General features: G+C 45.7%; 1 protein-coding gene across 1 annotated transcript in view; it reads right to left on the bottom strand.

The window, feature by feature from the left end:
* Window positions 1-4,850: 4,850 nt before the first annotated feature.
* The window catches only part of LOC129468943 (major histocompatibility complex class I-related gene protein), a 164,241-nt gene continuing 148,902 nt past the window's right edge, over window positions 4,851-20,189 (bottom strand). The window contains exon 9 of the mRNA XM_063627545.1: window positions 4,851-9,047. Within this exon, the coding sequence (XP_063483615.1) occupies window positions 8,973-9,047 (75 nt within the window). The 3' untranslated portion in view covers window positions 4,851-8,972. The remainder of the gene's footprint in view (window positions 9,048-20,189) is intronic.

Below are 20,189 nucleotides of genomic sequence, written 5' to 3'. Positions count from 1 at the left end.
GCCCACAAGAGAAAGCAGGAAAGATCCAAAATTGACACCCTAACATCACAATTAAAAGAACTAGAAAAGCAAGAGCAAACACATTCAAATGCTAGCAGAAGGCAAGAAATAACTAAAATCAGAGCAGAACTGAAGGAAACAGAGACACAAAAAACCCTTCAAAAAATTAATGAATCCAGGAGCTGGTTTTTTGAAAAGATCAACAAAATTGATAGACCCCTAGCAAGACTAATAAAGAAGAAAATAGAGAAGAATCAAATAGATGCAATAAAAAATGATAAAGGGGATATCACCACCGATCCCACAGAAATACAAACTACCATCAGAGAATACTACAAACACCTCTACGCAAATAAACTAGAAAATCTAGAAGAAATGGATAAATTCCTCGACACATACAGCCTCCCCACACTAAACCAGGAAGAAGTTGAATCTCTGAATAGACTAATAACAGGCTCTGAAATTGTGGCAATAATCAATAGCTTACCAACCAAAAAGAGTCCAGGACCAGATGGATTCACAGCCAAATTCTACCAGAGATACAAGGAGGAACTGGTACCATTCCTTCTGAAACTATTCTAATCAATAGAAAAAGAGGGAATCCTCCCTTACTCATTTTATGAGGCCAGCATCATCCTGATACCAAAGCCTGGCAGAGACACAACCAAAAAAGAGAATTTTAGACCAATATCCTTGATGAACATTGATGCTAAAATACTGGCAAACCGAATCCAGCAGCACAACAAAAACCTTATCCACCATGATCAAGTGGGCTTCATCCTTGGGGTGCAAGGCTGGTTCAACTTATGCAAATCAATAAATGTAATCCAGCATATAAACAGAACCAAAGACAAAAACCACATGATTATCTCAATAGATGCAGAAAAGGCCTTTGACAAAGTTCAACAACCCTTCATGCTAAAAACTCTCAATAAATTAGGTATTGATGGGACGTATCTCAAAATAATAAGAGCTATCTATGACAAACTCACAGCCAATATCATACTGAATGGGCAAAAACTGGAAGCATTCCCTTTAAAAACTGGCACAAGACAGGGATGCCCTCTCTCACCACTCCTATTCAACATAGTGTTGGAAGTTCTGGCCAGGGCAATCAGGCAGGAGAAGGAAATAAAGGGTATTCAATTAGGAAAAGAGGAAGTCAAATTGTCCGTCTTTGCAGATGACATGATTGTATGTCTAGAAAACCCTATTTTCTCAGCCCAAAATCTCCTTAAGCTGATAAGCAACTTCAGCAAAGTCTCAGGATACAAAATCAATGTACAAAAATCACAAGCATTCTTGTACACCAATCACAGACAAACAGAGAGCCAAATCATGAGTGAACTCCCATTCACAATTGCTTCAAAGAGAATAAAATACCTAGGAATCCAACTTACAAGGGATGTGAAGGACCTCTTCAAGGAGAACTACAAACCACTGCTCAACAAAATAAAAGAGGATACAAACAAATGGAAGAACATTCCATGCTCATGGGTATTCATGCTCAATATCGTGAAAATGGCCATACTGCCCAAGGTAATTTATAGATTCAATGCCATCCCCATCAAGCTACCAATGACTTTCTTCACAGAATTGGAAAAAACTACCTTAAAGCTCATATGGAATCAAAAAAGAGCCTGCATCACCAAGTCAATCCTAACCCAAAAGAACAAAGCTAGAGGCATCACGCTACCTGACTTCAAACTCTACTACAAGGCTACAGTAACCAAAACAGCATGGTACTGGTACCAAAACAGAGATATAGATCAATGGAACAGAACACAGCCCTCAGAAATAACAGCATATATCTACAACTATCTGATCTTTGACAAACCTGACAAAAACAAGCAATGGAGAAAGGATCCCCTATTTAATAAATGGTGCTGGGAAAACTGGCTAGCCATATGTAGAAAGCTGAAACCGGATCCCTTCCTTACACCTTATACAAAAATTAATTCAAGATGGATTAAAGACTTACATGTTAGACCTAAAACCATTAAAACCCTAGAAGAAAACCTAGGCATTACCATTCAGGACATAGGCATGGGCAAGGACTTCATGTCTAAAACACCAAACGCAATGGCAACAAAAGCCAAAATTGATGAATGGGATCTCATTAAACTAAAGAGCTTCTGCACAGCAAAAGAAACTACCATCAGAGTGAACAGGCAACCTACAAAATGGGAGAAAATGTTCGCAACCTACTCATCAGACAAAGGGCTAAAGCCAGAATCTACAATGAACTCAAACAAATTTACAAGAAAAAAACAAACAGCCCCATCAAAAAGTGGGCAAAGGTCATGAACAGACACTTCTCAAAAGAAGACATTTATGCAGCCAAAAAACACATGAAAAAATGCTCATCATCACTGGCCATCAGAGAAATGCAAATTAAAGCAATGAGATACCATCTCACACCAGTTAGAATGGCCATCATTAAAAAGTCAGGAAACAACAGGTGCTGGAGAGGATGTGGAGAAATAGGAACACTTTTACACTGTTGGTGGGACTGTAAACTAGTTCAACCATTGTGGAAGTCAGTGTGGCGATTCCTCAGGGATCTAGAACTAGAAATACCATTTGACCCAGCCATCCCATTACTGGGTATATACCCAAAGGATTATAAATCATGCTGCTATAAAGACACATGCACATGTATGTTTACTGTGGCACTATTCACAATAGCAAAGACTTGGAACCAACCCAAATGTCCAACAACGATAGACTGGATTAAGAAAATGTGGCACATATACACCGTGGAATACTATGCAGCCATAAAAAATGATGAGTTCATCCCCTTTGTAGGGACATGGATGAAACTGGAAATCATCATTCTCAGTAAACTATCGCAAGGACAAAAACCAAACACCGCATGTTCTCACTCATAGGTGGGAATTGAACAATGAGAACACATAGACACAGGAAGGGGAACATCACACTCTGGGGACTGTTGTGGGGTGGGTGCAGTGGGGAGGGACAGCATTAGGAGATACACCTAATGCTAAATGACGAGTTAATGGGTGCAGCAAAACAACATGGCACGTGGATACATATGTAACAAACCTGCACATTGTGCACATGTACCCTAAAACTTAAAGTACAATAATAAAAAAAAAAGAAAAAAGAAAGTAGAAGAAAATAAATCACAATTATGGGTAACAGGGAGGAACAGTGAACACTTGAGGAGAGTGAGTAAAGAGAGAAACTACTGAATTACAGTCTTCTCTAAGCTATGAGCTTTAAAATATTTAAACTGCTTCAACACGAAACAGCTGTTTCTGTTGTGAGGTATTCAAGTTGATCCAAAAACCTAATTTCTATGGTCCTCTTGGATTCAACGATTGAAACTATGATTTTATTTGCCAGTTCTTTCAATTTTTGGATTTAATTTCTATTTTTTTTCTGCTTGAAGGCAAACAAGCTTAAAATATGAGGACTGAGGACGTAACATAATGTGAATGTAAAGGAGAAATTTCTATTGGAAATAGTGCTCTGGTTTGACAAGACCATCAGAAGCTGAAAACTGACATAACCTTAATGTATATAAGTAGATAAGGCTACTCCCCAAGGGTTCAATATGCTTTTATAGATTTATCATTCTATCTTCCTTCCAAGTTTTGTAGGAAAAATGAGATGATTCTTTTGTTTGCAAATTTACAAATAAATCAAGATAGACTTGTGTAAAAAAAAAAAAAAAGGAAAGAAAATGTGGCATATATATACCATGAAATACTATGCAGCCATAAAAAAGAATGAGTTCATGTCCTTTGCAGGGACATGGATGAAGCTGGAAACCATCATTCTCAGCAAACTAACAGAGGAACAGGAAACCAAACACCGCATGTTCTCACTCATACGTGGGAGTTGAACAATGAGAACACATGGACACAGGGAGGGGAATGTTACACACCAGGGCCTGTCGGGGGGTGGGGGACAAGGGGAGGGATAGCATTAGGAGAAATACCTAATGTAGATGATGGGTTGATGGGTGCAGCAAACCACCATGGCACATGTATATCTATGTAACAAACCCAAGAGTTCAACGTTACAGTGAGCTGTGATTGTGACACTGCACTTTCAGGCTAGGTGACAATGAGACCCCATCTCTTAAAAAAAAAAAAAAAGGAGAAGTTTTCACCTAATTTAGTAGATACCTGGGAGCCACTGAAAGCTATTTAGCAGGGGAAAGATCTGAGCGCTAAAAGGATGACTCTGGCAGAAGTGTGCAGGATGAATTGGAGCCAAACAAGGGGCGGGAGGACGAGTTAGGAGGCAGAGACAGCAATCTAGGCAAGCAGAACGTGAGGGCCGGGTGGTGGAGCTAGACCAGAGGCCCCAGCTGGAGCGCACATGGAACCTGGAGGGCTTCATCCCAAGGAAGAGACAAGCTGGACTGTGGAGGATTGCTCTAACGGCTCCAGGAGAATGAGGGTGCCCGCCAGAGAACCTGGGAAGATGGGGAAGGTGGGGCTGGTTTGCAGAAAGATGAGCCTGTCCACCTGCCCCAGACCTCTCCACCTCATCTACTACCACTGCTCCCAGAACACACCTGCAGTGGTGTCCCTGGGCTGCTGTTGTCAAGAGCTGGAATGTTCTTCCCCCAACTCCCCTCCCCTTCCTCACCAGGCTGTCTCTCACTTATTCTTCAGTTCTCAGCTCCAGCATTGCCTCCTCCTGGAAGCAGCCCCTGAGTCCCACAGTCAGACTTAGTCAAATGCCCTTCTTCTTCCCCAGTACAGCTTCTTACTCACCTCCATCTTAACACTTGTGCTGGGTGAACTGCAGTTACTGGTTCACTTCTGTTTCCCCAATCTTCCCAAAGCCTTTTGAAGACAGGTGTTTAGTTTATCCAACATGTATGCAACAATATTTATTGAGCACCTACTATGTTCTAACTCCCAGGTGCTGAGAACTCACTGTGGAGCAAGGAATGCTTGGTCCGGTGGAGGAAGAAGGTGGCCGTTTGGACCGATGCAGGGCTAGCTCTTCTTTGACTCTTTATTCTTCACCACTAGCAAGGCCTGGCACAGAGAAGACTCTAAATAAATGGTGGTGGAGTAAAAGGAGGCATAATGATTGGGACGTGTTGCAGGACATCCAGAAAGCAACTAGGAACAGAGGGCTGGAGCTCAGGAGAGGTGACCACAGAGGGATATTTTTGGAATTCTGCCCTGCTCATCTGTAAGTTCGTGTGAGTTGCACTAAACCTGATGTGGAAAGTGCATGGGGGTCTCGGAGCTTAAAGGAAATATGAAGAAAATGAGCAAGCTCCCAACCACGTTGCCTCTGCACTCCTAGCACTGCTTTTGCATGAACAGGGGACAGACACATCCCTGGCACAGGGAGGCTGTTCCCACTTAGAGCACATCTGTTGAAGGAATGAAGACACCAAGTCTGCCTGCACCCTAAGGCCAAACATCAGCTGAGCATCCAACGCTTACACTACCGAAAGCTGCTGTCCAAGGAAGCGTGAGAGACCGTGGGGAAAAGCGCAGCTGCCTCCATGCAGTGTCCCAGCAGCAAATCATGTCTGCAGGCTCTAGACCCACCAATGATTTTTCTTCTCTTCCTAATTCAATGCAAGGTTTCAGCTCCATCTGAGTGCCTGTGGCACTGAGAAAATTAAATGTAGATTTAATTAATCCCAAATGATCTTGGCTCACTGCAACCTCCGCCTCCCGGGTTCAAGCAATTCTGCTGCCTCAGCCTCTCAAGTAGCTATTCATGCAAAGTGACATTGAGAATGGAAAGACCCTATTCTGGGCATCATTTCTGCTTGTCCTAAAAAAGAGTTATCCAAATTCCCACTCAAGAACTCTCCTTCTGGCTCCCTGGGGGCAGCCAGCTCAGGTGAGGGCTCCTTCACTCTCCCACAACTCTAAAACGCACTGTGTAAGTTCTTGTGGACAAATTGCCATTAGGAACAGCTTCCAGTTGTCAGAAAACACTTGCAAGTAAACAACCCAATCCCATTCAAACTGTATGACTTAGCTTTGGAGGTTTCTGAACTTCTGAGCCCTTTTGCCATCCCAGTCCCACCCCTGTAGTGCCTATGACCTTCAGCTCCTCCTCCGATGAAGATTCTAGACTGAAAGTTCCATGAGGAAGGGGCCATGCCATGGTTCACTATCACAGCATCTACTACATCTGGAACATAGTAGGCCCTTGCTAAGGATTTGCTATACACCTCTCTTGTATAAGATATAAAGATGTATAGGAGGCCAGGTGTGGTGGTTTACACCTGTAATCCCAGCACTTTGGGAGGCCAAGGTGGATGGATCGCCTGAGGTCAGGAGTTTGAGACCAGCCTGGCCAACATGGTGAAATCTCATCTCTACTAAAAATACAAAAACTAGCTGGGTGCGCTTGTGCGCACCCGTAATCCCAGCTACTTGAGAGGCTGAGGCAGGAAAATCGCTTGAACCTGGGAAGCAGAGGTTGCAGTGAGCCAAGATCACAACATTGCACTCCAGCCTGGGCAAGAAGAGTGAAACTCCGTCTCAAGAAAAAGATGTATAGGATATGTTTCCCACCTTCGGACCCATCCTCCTTCTTAGGACACAGTCTGGAGAGAGTGGCCCAGGTCTCCTCCCACCAACAGTCCTTTCTCCAGATGTGCCAGGGCTGGCCAGCCCCAGCAGTGAGACACACTCCTGGGTGGCACCAGGGTCAGAAGAGCACGGATCTAGCCATGGTGGCTCCTTTAGTCCTCCACTCAGGACCCTTCCTCTGAGCCTACAAATAATGCAGGCTGGCCTCCCCCATTCTCCACCCTCATTTCCCCCCATCAGCCCAGCGCTCCCTGTTCCCTGTAGGATACTTCCAGGAATATACAGCACCGTTTCAGAGAGGATTGAATGGCATGGCTTCTTGAGCAAACCTGGAACATTTAAGCCAGCCAAATTCCTGCTTTATTTCAGGCCACCAGGTATAACAGCAGAATTCTTCATCCTCATTAGAAAGGTGTTAGTGCGCAGTCCATAGAGAGACATCATGGTTAAGAGGCAGGTTCAAGAGCCTGGATACCTCAACTCCATCCTGGCTCTGCCACTTACTTTCTGGTAGTGTTGGGGAAAGTGCTTCATCTCTGTTGGGGTCAGTTTTCTCACCTCTAAAATGAGGCTGATATTAATAGTTCCTACCTCATTGGGATGTTATGAGGGTTAAATGAGATCATCTACCTAAAGCACTTAGAAAAGTGAGTATGCAATACAAACCTTCATTATTATCTGTATTTACAGTTTACAGAGGGCCCCACCAGAAGTGTTAACTCTGATTTACAAATATAAGAGGGTGCACACACACTGGCTCCATTTTCTCAATTTAGGGTAGCACGTTCCACTTCATCTTTCTATCCCAGGAGGCTCCTCTCTGCCTCCTCATGGAAACACTTCCACCAAATCCCACTGCCTCTCCCCCGGCCCACAAAACTGATCATCTCCCATGCCCTCCTGGCCGCTCAGTATTAATCAGCACATCCTGTTTCAGATATCCCCCAAAGCTTAGTGGCTCAACACAACAAAGGTGAGTTTTGCCTTCAGAGTCCAATACGAGTCGAGTGTAGGGGACATTTTGCTCCACTAAGGCATTCGGGGACCTGGGCTCCCAAGTAGCTCCACTGTCTTTCAGGGCCTTGGAGTACCACCCTGGGTTCCCTGCATCCAACAAGCAGATGGGAAGAAAACAGGGGGAGGATGGTATGGCAGGTTTTAGGACCGAGCCAGGCAGGGCTGAAAACCACAGGCCAGAAAACTAGTCCCATTGTTAGCAGCAGTGAATCTGCAGGGGTGTGCAGCAACTTGATTCTTGCCCTCTCAGAGGAAAGAATTCGGCTGAGGGGCAGAAGTAGTTTTAAGGCAGAGGGAGAGACCGAGGCAAGTTTTAGAGCAGGAGTGAAAGTTCATTAAAAAGTTTTAGAGCAGGAACAAATGGAAGTAAAGTACACTTGGAAGGGGGCCAAGCAAGCAGGTGACTTGAGAGATCCAAGTGTGCCATTCAGCCCTTGACTTGGGGTTTTATATACTGGCACAGTTCCAGGGTTTGTTTCTCTTCCCTTGATTCTTCCCTAGGGGCGGGCTGTCCAGGGCTGTCCACTTGCATGGTGGCCTGCAGGCACTTGGGAGGGGCCACATGCACAGCATGTTTACTGAAGTTGTGCATATGCTCATTTGAGGCATTTCTCCCCTTACCAGTTGAGCGTTCCTAGAGGAAGGTCATATACAGGTTAAACTCTGTCATTTTGCCTCTTAGTGCCCAGGCTTGAGCCCACTCGCCCAGCTCCTGAGATCTTACCAGGAAGCGGCTGCTCACCAGCTTCAGGTGTTTTCTTTTAGGAGACTTCCTTTCCTTGGTGCCAGCTATGCCCTATTATTATTTTAGACTGACAGTTAACAACTGCCTGACCATCACCTGATGGTTGCCTGACATTCCTGTGGGCGGTGGGGGGCGGGGGGGAGTCCTCTCCTGTCCTGCTCCTGTCTGCTTAGCTACCTACTCTAACACTATGACTCCACCTTACAGTAGTGGAAGCTCAGAAAGATACCCTTTCCAGCCGGGTAGAGTGGCTCACGCCTGTAATCCTAGCACTTTGGGAGGCCGAGGCGGGCAGAGTTCAGGAGTTCAAGACAAGCCTAGCCACCATGGTGAAACCCTATCTCTACTAAAATACAAAAATTAGCCAGGCATGATGGCAGGTGCCTGTAATCCCAGCTACCTGGGAGGCTGAGACAGGAGAATCACTTGAACCCGGGAGACAGTGGGTGCAGTGAGCTGAGATCATGCCACTGCATTCCAGCCTGAGTGGCTGAGTGAGATTCTGTCTCAAAAAAAAAAAAAAGATAGCCTTTCCATGTGTCCAGGAGGGGAATCAAACCTGTTTGATGAACATATTGTATTTTTTCTGCTACCTGCTCCTGAAGCAGAGGCTTTTCTGGGAGAAAACTTGAATCTATTCTCTTCAGGCCATTCTCTTAGAAAATAGGTCCAAAGTGATATTCCATGTTTCCCTGCAAATCCTGTAGCAGACGATGTCTCATCATCAAACCCTGTAGGCAGACATGGGAGAAAGAAGGTGGTCTTCGGGAGAGACGGAGCTGGTGCTGCTCTCAGCTCTGCCACTCCTTGGCAGCTCAGCTTCCTCCTTTGCAGGATGGAAGTGGGGGCATGGAGGACTTTGAGCACTGGTGACTACGTATATGAAGAGTGGCCAGGGATATTACTGTCCTTGGCCCTGCTTCCCTGTTCTCCCATCCCCCAACCACCTCACACCACCCCACACCACCTGTCCAGAGTCAGGGCTGCCTGGACAGGCACGAGTTCTTCTGGCTGCCCGGGTGGTCTGGTTTGTTTTCAGCCGATCAACCCCGCTGACAGGGCAGAAACAATGGGGAAGGGGAATGAGGATCAGGACAGCCTGCGAATGTAATTAAGCGAAAGCAAAATCTGAAAACCCAAATCCCTCTCCCGCCCCAACCGATGCCAGCTTGATCTTTTTTGTTTCTGGACCCCACCCCCAATGCACGCCTCCACACTTCATGCTCAGCTGATCCAGATGGTCTGTGGATGCTGAGAGCCAAACAGTGTGGGGAGTTGGTTGTTTCATAAGCTCCTACAGACTCTCACTAATTGTAAACCCATTTGGGACACATTCTGAAACAAGAGGCTTTTCACTAACCTCTAGTTCCTAAACAAACAAACACAAATCAGGGTTCATGCTTTCTCTCTCATTCTACCCCTCCCCAGGCTCCTCTTCACCTTGCTTTAAAACAATTACTTGGGAAACAAAGGGCAACACCCACTTTGTGCGCCTCTGGTAATACCGCAGTCACCTACCAGCTCTGGAAGCAAAGGAGTCATTGTTCTCCTAGCAACACACACTGCCCCAGCTGCACGTGTTTGCTGCTTGGATTACACCAGCCAGCAGTGGGGGGTATGCATGTTGCTAGGAGAACTTGAACTTGAGTTTAAATTTGCAACCTCTCCTCACTGCCACAGCTTTCTTTCAGCTGCAAACAGACACACACTCAACTGCAGAATCCACAACGCTGGGCCCAACGGGGAAATCCCCAGCCTCAGATAAGACCAGTGTGCCTTTATCCTTTTCTTTTCTCATTTCCTTCTTTCTTGAATTTCAGACAGTCAACAACCACACAAATAAGCAAGAATTATGAAGATCCATTGTACAATATCGACTGAGCACCTCCTATTGCCAGCTGCTGTCCCGGGCACTTCAGACACAGCATGAAGGAAACAGACAAAAGATCTTCCCCTTAGAGAGCCTGCATCTGGGGTAGGGAGGATGATAAGCAAATAAACACATCAGTATCAGTCAGGGTTCTCCAGACAAACAGAGCCAGGAGGAGCTAGATTAGCTCTAAATCTAGATGACATAGATGTGTGTATGTGGACATATTACATATATGTATAAAGGAATTTATTTCAGGAATTGGCTCATACAGTTGTGGAGGCTGGCAGGTCTGAGATCTGTGGAGCAGGCTAGCAGGCTGGAAACTCATGCAGGAATTCATGCTGCAGTCTTGGGGCAGAATTTCTTCTTCCATAGGGAAACGTCAGTTTTCCTCTTCAGACCTCTCCACTGATTAGATGAGGCCCACCAAGCTATCAAGGGTAATCTCCTTTACTTAAAGACAACTGATCGTGTTTACCATATCTATAAAATACCTTCACAGCAACACTAGGTTAGCATTTGCTTCAATGACTGGGTCTTGCCTGGGCACGGTGGCTCAGGCCTGTAATCCCAGCACTTTGGGAGGCCGAGGCAGGCAGATCACAAGGTCAGGAGATTGAGACCATCCTGGCTAACACGGTGAAACCCCATCTCTACTAAAAAATACAAAAAAAAAAAAAAAAATTAGCCAAGCATGGTGGTGGGCACTTGTAGTCCCAGCTACTCGGGAGGCTGAGGCAGGAGAATGGCATGAACCCAGGAGGCAGAGCTTGCAGTGAGCCGATATCGCGCCACTGCACACTAGCCTGGGCCACAGAGCGAGACTCCATCTCAAAACTAAAAATAAAAAAATAAAAAATAATAACTGGGTCTTATAGCTTAGCCAAGTTTGACACATAAAACCAAGCATGCCAAATGCACGTCCAATGTGTTGGGTAGTAACAAGTAAGTGCAATGGGGAAAAAGAAAGCAGGTGGAGAGGGACAGGGAGCCCCAGGCAGTGGGGCACAGGAGACCTACCATGTGAAATATAATACGTCGTTCAATACAAACTTGAATGAAAAATAAATGAACATACCTAGGCACTGCATTCAAAAAGCACAACAAAATCCTTACTTAGTGACAGATCTGCTTAATCATGACTCTGCAGCACTGGAATTGAGGACAGGAGAGAGGCCATTTGCAGAGCTCTAATTAATAGCAGCACAGCCAAAGCAAGAAGCAAGTGTTTAGTCTCCGGTCTTGATGGATCTTCAGAAACAGATCCCTGTCTGCAACCGCCTCCTGGCTGAATTCCTGCTTCCACGCTCGCCCCTCCCTCCACGACTCTGCTCCCACCCCTGACAGTGGTTGCAGGTGCTTGGCCTCTTCTCCCCGCCGCCCCGCGCCCCATCCCTTCACCACCCCTTCCCACTGCAGCTGCAGTCCTGGTAGCCTCTTGCTAGTTCCCCAGCACTCCTTCTCGCTTCTGCCCCAGGCCTTTGCTGCTCCTCCTCCACATCCTGGAAGGGTCTCCTCCCAGCCATGTGCCTGGCTCTCCCCACACGTCCTCCTCAGAAAGGCCAGCCTTGACCACCCCATAAAATAGCACCCTCGTCATCACTCTCTGCCTCCTTAGCCCATCTTCTTGGTCTTCATAGTGCATATGTTAAATATCTATTTCTCTGTTGATTGTCTTCTCTCACTCTGTTGTTTTTTAAAAATTGTAGTAAAATAACATAAAATTTACCACTTTCAATTGCACAATTCAGTGACATTTAGCACATTCCCAGTGTTAGACAACCATCACCACTACCTAGTTCCAGAACATTTTCACCACCCTAAAGGAAACAACCCATACCCATTAAGCAGCCACTCCCCATTTCTCCCTCCTCCAAGCCCTGACAATCACCACTCTGCCTTCTGTCTCTGTGGCTTTGCCTATTTTGGGTATATTACATGAAAGGAATCATAAAGTATGTGGCCTTTTCCGGCTGACTTCTTTCACGCAGCATGATGTCTTTGAGGTTGGTCCATGCTGTAGCATGGGGCAGTACTTCATTCCATCTATGGCTGAAGAGCGTTCCATTGTGTGGGTGTGCCATGTTTTGTTTCTCCATTCATCCACTGATGGACATTTGGATTGTCTGCACCTTCTGCTATTGTGAATGATGCCACAGTGAACATACATGTGTGATGTTTGTTTGAAGGGGACTCTGTCTTGATCATTTTGTGTCCCTGGCTTATGAACAGACCTGCAGATTAACCTGTAGACAGCTTAATCTTCAGGCAAATAAATAAAAGGCAAAGTTCGGCATCTAATCTAATTTTCCCCAGGCCCCTTTATCAACCTTCTCTGCCACAGCAAGGACCAAGCCTTTGTATCCACACCTACCCAATACCCACACCCTGAGCCAAACCCATCCAGCAGAGGGGCAGGGGTCCAGCTAGGCTCCTCCCAGCTCCCTGCTTCCCAAAGGTAAGACATCCAGGCCATTGAGCCAAATGTGCCCTTCGGAATTCCCATACAGCCCCAGGATTCCCCCAAAACAAAGCACCTTTGTCCTCAGGTAAAGGCTGACTAGTAGGCTAATAAGACTTTGGATATTTCTTTGAATGGGATAAAATCTCAAATTTCATGATTAGAAATCAGACCCTAAGAAACATCCCTGGGACTCGTTTGCAGGGCTGCCATAACAAAGTACCACAAACTAGGTGGCACCTCCTTCAACTTTGCGGGGAGGGGTACAGATGCAAGGCAGGGATGAGAGTGGGATAGGTTAATGTCCCAAGGTCAGTTTCACACTTTTTTCTTCTGTTCTTTTGCCTCCTGCTTCCTCTCTTCCCCAGAAAACACTCTGGCTTTTCTCCTTCTAGTTCTCCATCCTCCCCTACCTTAGCTAGTGACACTCAGTGCATCCAGCACTTTCCATAGTCAGTGCATGGAGGAGGGCATTCACGGAGTCTATGCTGGGGCTTTCGCTCCCCCCACCCCACCCCACACATGGGAATCACATTCTGAATGATGTTCAATGGGAAAAGAGGCCAAGCACATGGACACTGCTCCACCTCAGCCCAGTGTGACCACAAGAGCTGCAGAGCCAGGAAGGCCACTCCCAGTGCCACCATCATCCCTGATGGCTGTGAGACTCACCCCCACAGAGACTCAGTTTTCTCTTCTATAAAATGGAGATCATCCCTTTCAGGATGACTGTCCCTACCTGTGGTCCCCAAACTCCTGTCATAACTCACAAAATATCCACGACATAGAAGAATCGTTGTAACAGCAGAACAAGGAAGAAACAGAGATCACGGCTGTAAGAACCTCAGACTGCATGGGCACCTGGGGCCAGAGGTCAGGGGAACCCACAGCATCCAAGACCAAGCCTTAACAAAGGAAAGCACCAACTTTCACAATGGTTTCATATGCTGGAACAGCCCCCGGGCCCCTCCCATTGTCCCCCTTCAGGCCCCAGCACATCCCACAGGGCCAAAGAAGAGGTCCTGTAACCGCCCAAGGGGTTCACCTTGCCTCCTGCCGAAACAGAGCCAATTTATCAAGACAGGGGAATTGCAACAGAGAAAGAGTAATTCACGCAGAGCCAGCTGTGCGGGAGATCAGTTTTATTATTACTCATATCAGTCTTCTGGAAAACTCAGGGATCAGAGTTTTTAAGGATAATTTTGTGAGTCAGGGTCCAGTGAATCAGGAGTACTGATTGGTTGGCCAGGGGATGAAATCATAGGGAGTCAAAGCTGTTCTCTTCTGCTGAGTCAGTTCCTGGGTGGGAGCCCCAGAACTGGTTGGCAAGTCCAGGTGGGGCCATCCAGTTGTTAGAAATGTAAAAACCTGAAAAGACATCTCAAAAGGCAGATCTTGGGTTCACAATAGTGATGCTACCTTCAAGAGTAACTGGGGAAGTTGCAAATCTTACGACCTCTGGAATAATGGCTGGTAATATTTAGAATTCTAGCCACTGTCATCTTGACTTCATAGCTGGTGGCCTTTCATTTGTTTTACAAAAACAGTTTAGCCTTTTGGGAAGGGCTATTATGTAAACTATACACTAAAGTCCTTCTCAAAGCTAGTCCAGCCTATATCCAGGAATGAATAAGGACAGTTTAGAGGTTAGAAGCAAGATGGGGTCAGTTATGTCTGGTATCTTTCACTGTCATAATTTTCTCAGTTAAGATTTTTGCAAAGGTGGTTTCAGTCTCTAGAGCAATCCTGTCTCTTATTGCCACACACTGGTGAGGCCAGCATTGTCCTTGGAAGAAACGACTTCCCTAGACGTTCCACATCCCGTGCAGGTTGGTTCCAACAGTGACAGTCCTTCAGGTGGCTGAGTAGCCCGCAGAGACAGGGAAGTGAGGCAGGAGAGAAAGCACACTTTTTCCAGTCATAACTGCCTGATTCTTCCTATAATTCCTCAGCTGGCTGGGGGGCCACGAAGTGACATGAGGGAAGCACAGAAAGGGCCCTCGGGAATTGCTGGTTCTCTCCCCATTGCTGCCCTACAAGGAGCCCCTGCACAAGGCCCTCAAAGCCTCTGAGCCTCCGTCACCTGTTCAATGAGTTGACGACTGGCCCTGCTGAAACTGCCTTTGCAAAAATTATAACAGAAAATTATGACAGCAAAAGAGATCTGATCTAACCAACTCCCATTTTGTCTTTAACCTCCAAACTTTCCTCCATCATTCCTGGGCATGGGCCAAGCTACCTTTGGGAGACATTTAGTTTATAGTTTAAATGGTAATAGCCCTTCCCCAAAACTAAACTGCTTTTGAAATGAAAGGCGGTTTACTAATGAAAATCTATGAATGAAAGGCCACCAGGTTAAGAGGATGAGAGAAGACTAGATGCTGCTGAGGTGTAGAATAAACGATTACTGGCCATTATTCCAGAGGTCAGAAAATTTGCAACCTCCCCAATTACTTCTGCAGATCACAGCACTATCACAGAACCTAAGATTGGTCTTTTGAGATCTTTTTCAGACTTACCCACCTGGACAAGTGGCTCAAGACTCAGCCAGTCTGTGGCTCCCCGACCCAGAGGTGGACTCAACACACAGGGCTGTTTTCCGCAGCCCTAGGATTGCATCCCCAATCAATCGGCAACACCCATTCCCCCTGCCTGCCAAAATAACCTTGAAAAACTCTAGCCTCCGAAATTGGGGGGAGGCTGATTTGAGTTATAATATAGCTCTGGTCTCTTGTTTAGCCATCTCTACGTGAATGAAACCCTTTCTCTATTGCAATTCCCCAGTCTTGATCTTCAGCTCTTTCTGGGCAGCAGGCAAAATGAACACACTGGGTGGTGACACCATCACCTCGTGTATGAGGGCCACCTTGAAGTGACCTGGCACAACATACAAATGTGTTGCATAAAAGAACAACGAGGAATAAAGAAAAGAATTGGTTAGGCAGTGCACTCATTTCCTAGGGCTGCCATATCAAAGTGCCACACACCAGGTGACTTAAAACAACAGAAATCTATTGTCTCACAGCTCTGGAGGCCTAAAGTCTAAGACCACATTGCCCTCAGAAAGGAGCTGTTCCAGGCCTCCCTACAGGCTTCTGGTAGCCTCAGGCACAGATGCCTCGCTCTTCACAGGGTGTTGCCTCTTCGCAGGGTGTTGTCTTCACAACATCTTCCCTGTGTGTGCACTTGTCTCTGTGTCTAAATTTCCCCTTTTCATAAGGACACCATTCATATTAAGGCCCACCCTAATGACCTTATTTTAACTCGATTATCTTTGTGAAGACCCTATTTCCAAATAAGGTCACGTTCTGAGGTGCTGGAGGTTAGGACTTCAACATATCTTTCTGTGGGGACACAGTTCAACCCATAACAGGCAAGGATTGGTAAACATTTTCTGGAAAAAGCCAGATAGTAATATTTTAGACTTGTGAGCCACTGTCTCTGTCACAACTACGCACTTCTGCTGTGGCAGCCTGAAAGCAGCCATAGACAATACATAAATGAATAAGCCTGGCTTGTTCCAATAAAACTTTATTTATAACAATAAGTTGTGGGCCAGATTTGGTTGGCAGGCCATAGTCTGCCAATCCCTAGGTTAGAACACCAATTTTAAAACAAGGAAAAAGAGTTTCTGCAGCCTTTCTGAAAGAGGGGACTCAATCAGGGAACCAGAGATTGGGAGCAAAATCTGAGTCCCCAGAAGTGCTAAGAGGGGAGTCAAGGAAACTCCTGGGGTTTAAGAACGTGGACTCAAAATGCGGGAGGAAGACAGGGCACCCTGGAGGAGTTCCGCACAAGGCCTTAGGCTTGCCCACAGGCACTAAGGGCTGATCTTACAGCTGAGGAAACTGAGGCACCAAAAGATCAAGTGACTTGCCAAAAGACACAGCTAGTAGAGGAAGGATTCCATCCCAAGCAATGTGATTCCAGGGGCCAAGCTTGTAACCACTAGCAATGACTCCAGAGGACAAAGAACCAACAGAGGACCAGGCACTGGGAGCTGGGCGTCTCAGGCCAAGTTCTTCAGGGGTTGGAGTCACAAGGGTGGAACACAAGAGGGCCAGGGAGTTAGAAAGGGCCAGTGGAAAGCAGCAGTGTGTCAGTCATTAGAATGTGCGGGCATCAGCCTTGCTGTCTAAACATCATCAGGAGGGTCTTTACCAACACCCCCCACTAAACAAAGCTATAACACCTCTCCCGCAGAAGCAGTGGAGATGGGCGCTCTTACTCTGAGTTAACAAAGGTCTTATGAGTTGTGTTCAACATAGACTAATAAATAAATACTCAGGGAACCAGTTCACCAGGATTGTAAAGAAATAAAAATAGAAACAAGGTCAGGTACTAATGGGAAGATGCTAATTGTGCTCTGTCATGGAACCTCCCCCTTGTTGGCTTGTCATCTTCACACTTCATTGAAAATCCATTAAAACAATTGTGAGGCCATTAACCCTGACTTTCAGGCAGAAGCTTCCCTTGGGCACAGTTGTGTGACTAGGGTTCTTTCATTAATATTTAGTGTAATTGCTTGAGAGCTGGATAATTGTGATTACAGACCACCACTTAAATACGGAAGGGGAGCATGAAGATGAGATCTTTTCTTTGCATCTTTTTTATTTTTAATATGTGTGGAATCATCTCCCTCAGGCAAGATAATATATTAAAACTTGAATTTTAAAACAAAGAGAGGGCTGATTACTTGGTCTACAAAAGAATTCACCACAGGATTCCTTAAATTGTGAGCTCCCAGAGCAATCAAAATTATTTGATTTACAAAATTTCAATCTGCTGGCATCTTTTCCATATTATGAGTCCACCATAAAGGTTATATTTGAAAAAAGAAACACAGCTACTAATGAGTGCCCTAGAGGCTGCTGAGTGGAGAATTAAGGCCTGCATTTATAAACAGGGTGACCAGAAGACATATCTTAAGGACACCTTGAAATTCAGCCTCGATGCCTGGGATAGGACTGTGACTTGCTAGGACATGCAGTCAGGCAGATGAACCAAGGGGGACACCAATTAGAGATGAGAGGACCCTGAGACCAGTCTGCAACTTGGAGCAACTGCAAGGAGATGCTCCTTCCAGAGTACAGAGGGGAAAACTCCTGCTCCCAAAAAAGATTCTTCCTCCTCTGTTCCTCAGCCCCATGAAATGGGACAAACTGATCCAGTACCACCTCAGATTTAGGCCTGTTAAAAGCCTGGGAGGATATTAACGACCTTCCCCATAAAACAATGGCTTTCTCTTCTTATATTGTATCAGGTTCCATTGCTCTGCATTTAAAAGGAGGCACACAAAATTGCAATGCCATCCTCCAAGGTGTGTGGCAACAGCCAAGGTGAGTGGAACAAACATGAACAATGTTTCTGCTGCTCTCACACCACCACCAACATCAATACAGAAGACTTTTGGCCAGGCTCAGTGGCTCAAGCTTATAATCCCAGCATTTTGGGAGGCCAAGCCAAGTAGATAGCTTGAGGCCAGGAGTTCGAGACCAACCTGGCCAACATGGTAAGACCCCCTTCTCTACTAAAAATACAAAAATTAGCCAGGTGTGGTAATGCACACCTGTAATCCCAGCAACTTGAGTGACTGAGGCATGAGAATTGCTTGAATCCAGGAGGCGGAGCTTGCACCACTGCATTCCAGCCTGGGTGACAGAGCAAGACTCTGTCTCAAAAAACAACAGACTTCTGTGACCAAATACTCGGTGATTTTACCCCACCAACATGCAAGCAATCAATTCAGCAGCAGACGTGAGCTGCAGGGGTATCCTCCAATTCAATTCGGACACTGTCTACCTGGAGATAGCATCAGATCCCACAGGTTGAGGGCTCAGTCCCACAACACTGCCTTCCTCTTCCTCCAGACACCAGTCACAGATCCTCAAGCTGGGCTTTCCACAACATTTCTTTAGGTTTGATTAATTTGCCAGAGTGGCTTACAGAACTCAGGGAAACATGTTTACCAGATTATGAAGGATATTACAAAGAATACAAACAAAGAGAGGCATAGGGCGAGGTATGGGGGAAGAGGCGTGGAGCTTCCATACCTTCCCTGAGCACGCCACCCTCCAAGAACCTCCACGTGTTCGGCTATCTGGAAGTTCTTCTAACACTGTCTCTTTGGGTTTTTATGGAAGCTTCATTATGAGGCATGATTGATAAAGCCACTGGCCATTGGTGATCAACTTAAACTTCAGCTCCTCTCCCCTCCCCAGAGGTTGCAATAGCAAGGACGGAGTTTGGAAACTACCGCCTTGACCTTTGCTGTCCAAAGCAGTAGCCACTAGTCCCATATGGCTACCCGCACTTGCAGTGAGGCTGGTCTGAACTGAGATGTGCTGTAAGTGTAAAATTCATACCAGATTTCAAAAACTTATCAAGAAAAGAATATACAATATCTGGTGAGCAATTTTTACATTGATTACATGTTAAAAATGATAATATTTTGGATATATTCGGTTAAATAAATTATATCATTAAAATGAATTTAACTTTTTTTATTTTTTAATGTGGCTACTAGAAAATTTTAAGTTACTATGTGGCTCGTGTTATATTTCTGCTTTTTTGTTTTTTTTTTGTTTTTTTTTTTTTTGGAGACGGAGTCTCATCACCCAGACTGGAGTACAGTGGCACAATCATAGCTCACTGCAGCCTCAACCTCCCAGGCTCAAGTGATCCTCCTGCCTCAGCCTCCTGAGTAGCTGGAACTACAGATGTGCACCACTACCACTGGCTGATTTTTTTATTTTTTGTAGAGACAGGGTCTCGCTATGTTGCCCAGGCTGGTCTTAAACTCCTGGGCTCAAGCAATTCTCCTTCCTTACCCTCCCAAAGTGCTAGGATTACAGGCGTGAGCCACAATGCCTGGCCTCAGCCCTATGTGATATTTCTATGGGACAGTGCTGCTTAAATGATCAACTGCAGTTGGAGAATGTGTGTACCTCTACATACAGAGGTAGATATATAGTTTCTGATTATATAAATAAATATCATATATTTGGCTTTGAAAGATCAAATAAACAGGACTTGAACTTTTTTTTTCATGAATGGTAGGAAAGTTATGACTATGAGAACCTTAATGTTTGCTATGAACGGCTTGGGGTGGCCTTACTCACTGTTCCAGACTACACAGTTGATGCCTGGGTTGACCACTAGAGAGCAGTGGCGTATATAAAATGTGAGCGTTCACAGCCATTAACTGTGAAGACACCCCCGCCCAGCCCACATGCAGAGCCACTACAGGGTGGGCACTAAGCAATGATTAAAACCCATGCTCTTTCCCTCCCTTTTAAGTGCCATATGCCTGGGGAAGAAGAAAAGACTACAGAAAACTGGGTAGAACTAGAGCTGACCCTTAAACTGTGAGGCTCAGACAGCAGCAAAGCAGGAAGGCCATTCTGCATGAAAAACATCAGATGTTCAAAGGCAAGTGTTCAAAGACCCAGGTGCGGAGTCACGTTTACCTTCCTGGCTCTGACGCTAACAAAATGCAGGGCCTGAAGCAAGCCACTGGGCCTTGCTCCTGTAAGATGA

The sequence above is a fragment of the Symphalangus syndactylus genome, chromosome 12 (genome assembly GCF_028878055.3).
Source record: "Symphalangus syndactylus isolate Jambi chromosome 12, NHGRI_mSymSyn1-v2.1_pri, whole genome shotgun sequence".
NCBI classification, from domain to species: Eukaryota; Metazoa; Chordata; class Mammalia; order Primates; family Hylobatidae; genus Symphalangus; species Symphalangus syndactylus.
The sequence above is the reverse complement of the archived record's forward strand: the minus strand, read 5'-3'. Positions and strand labels throughout refer to the sequence as shown.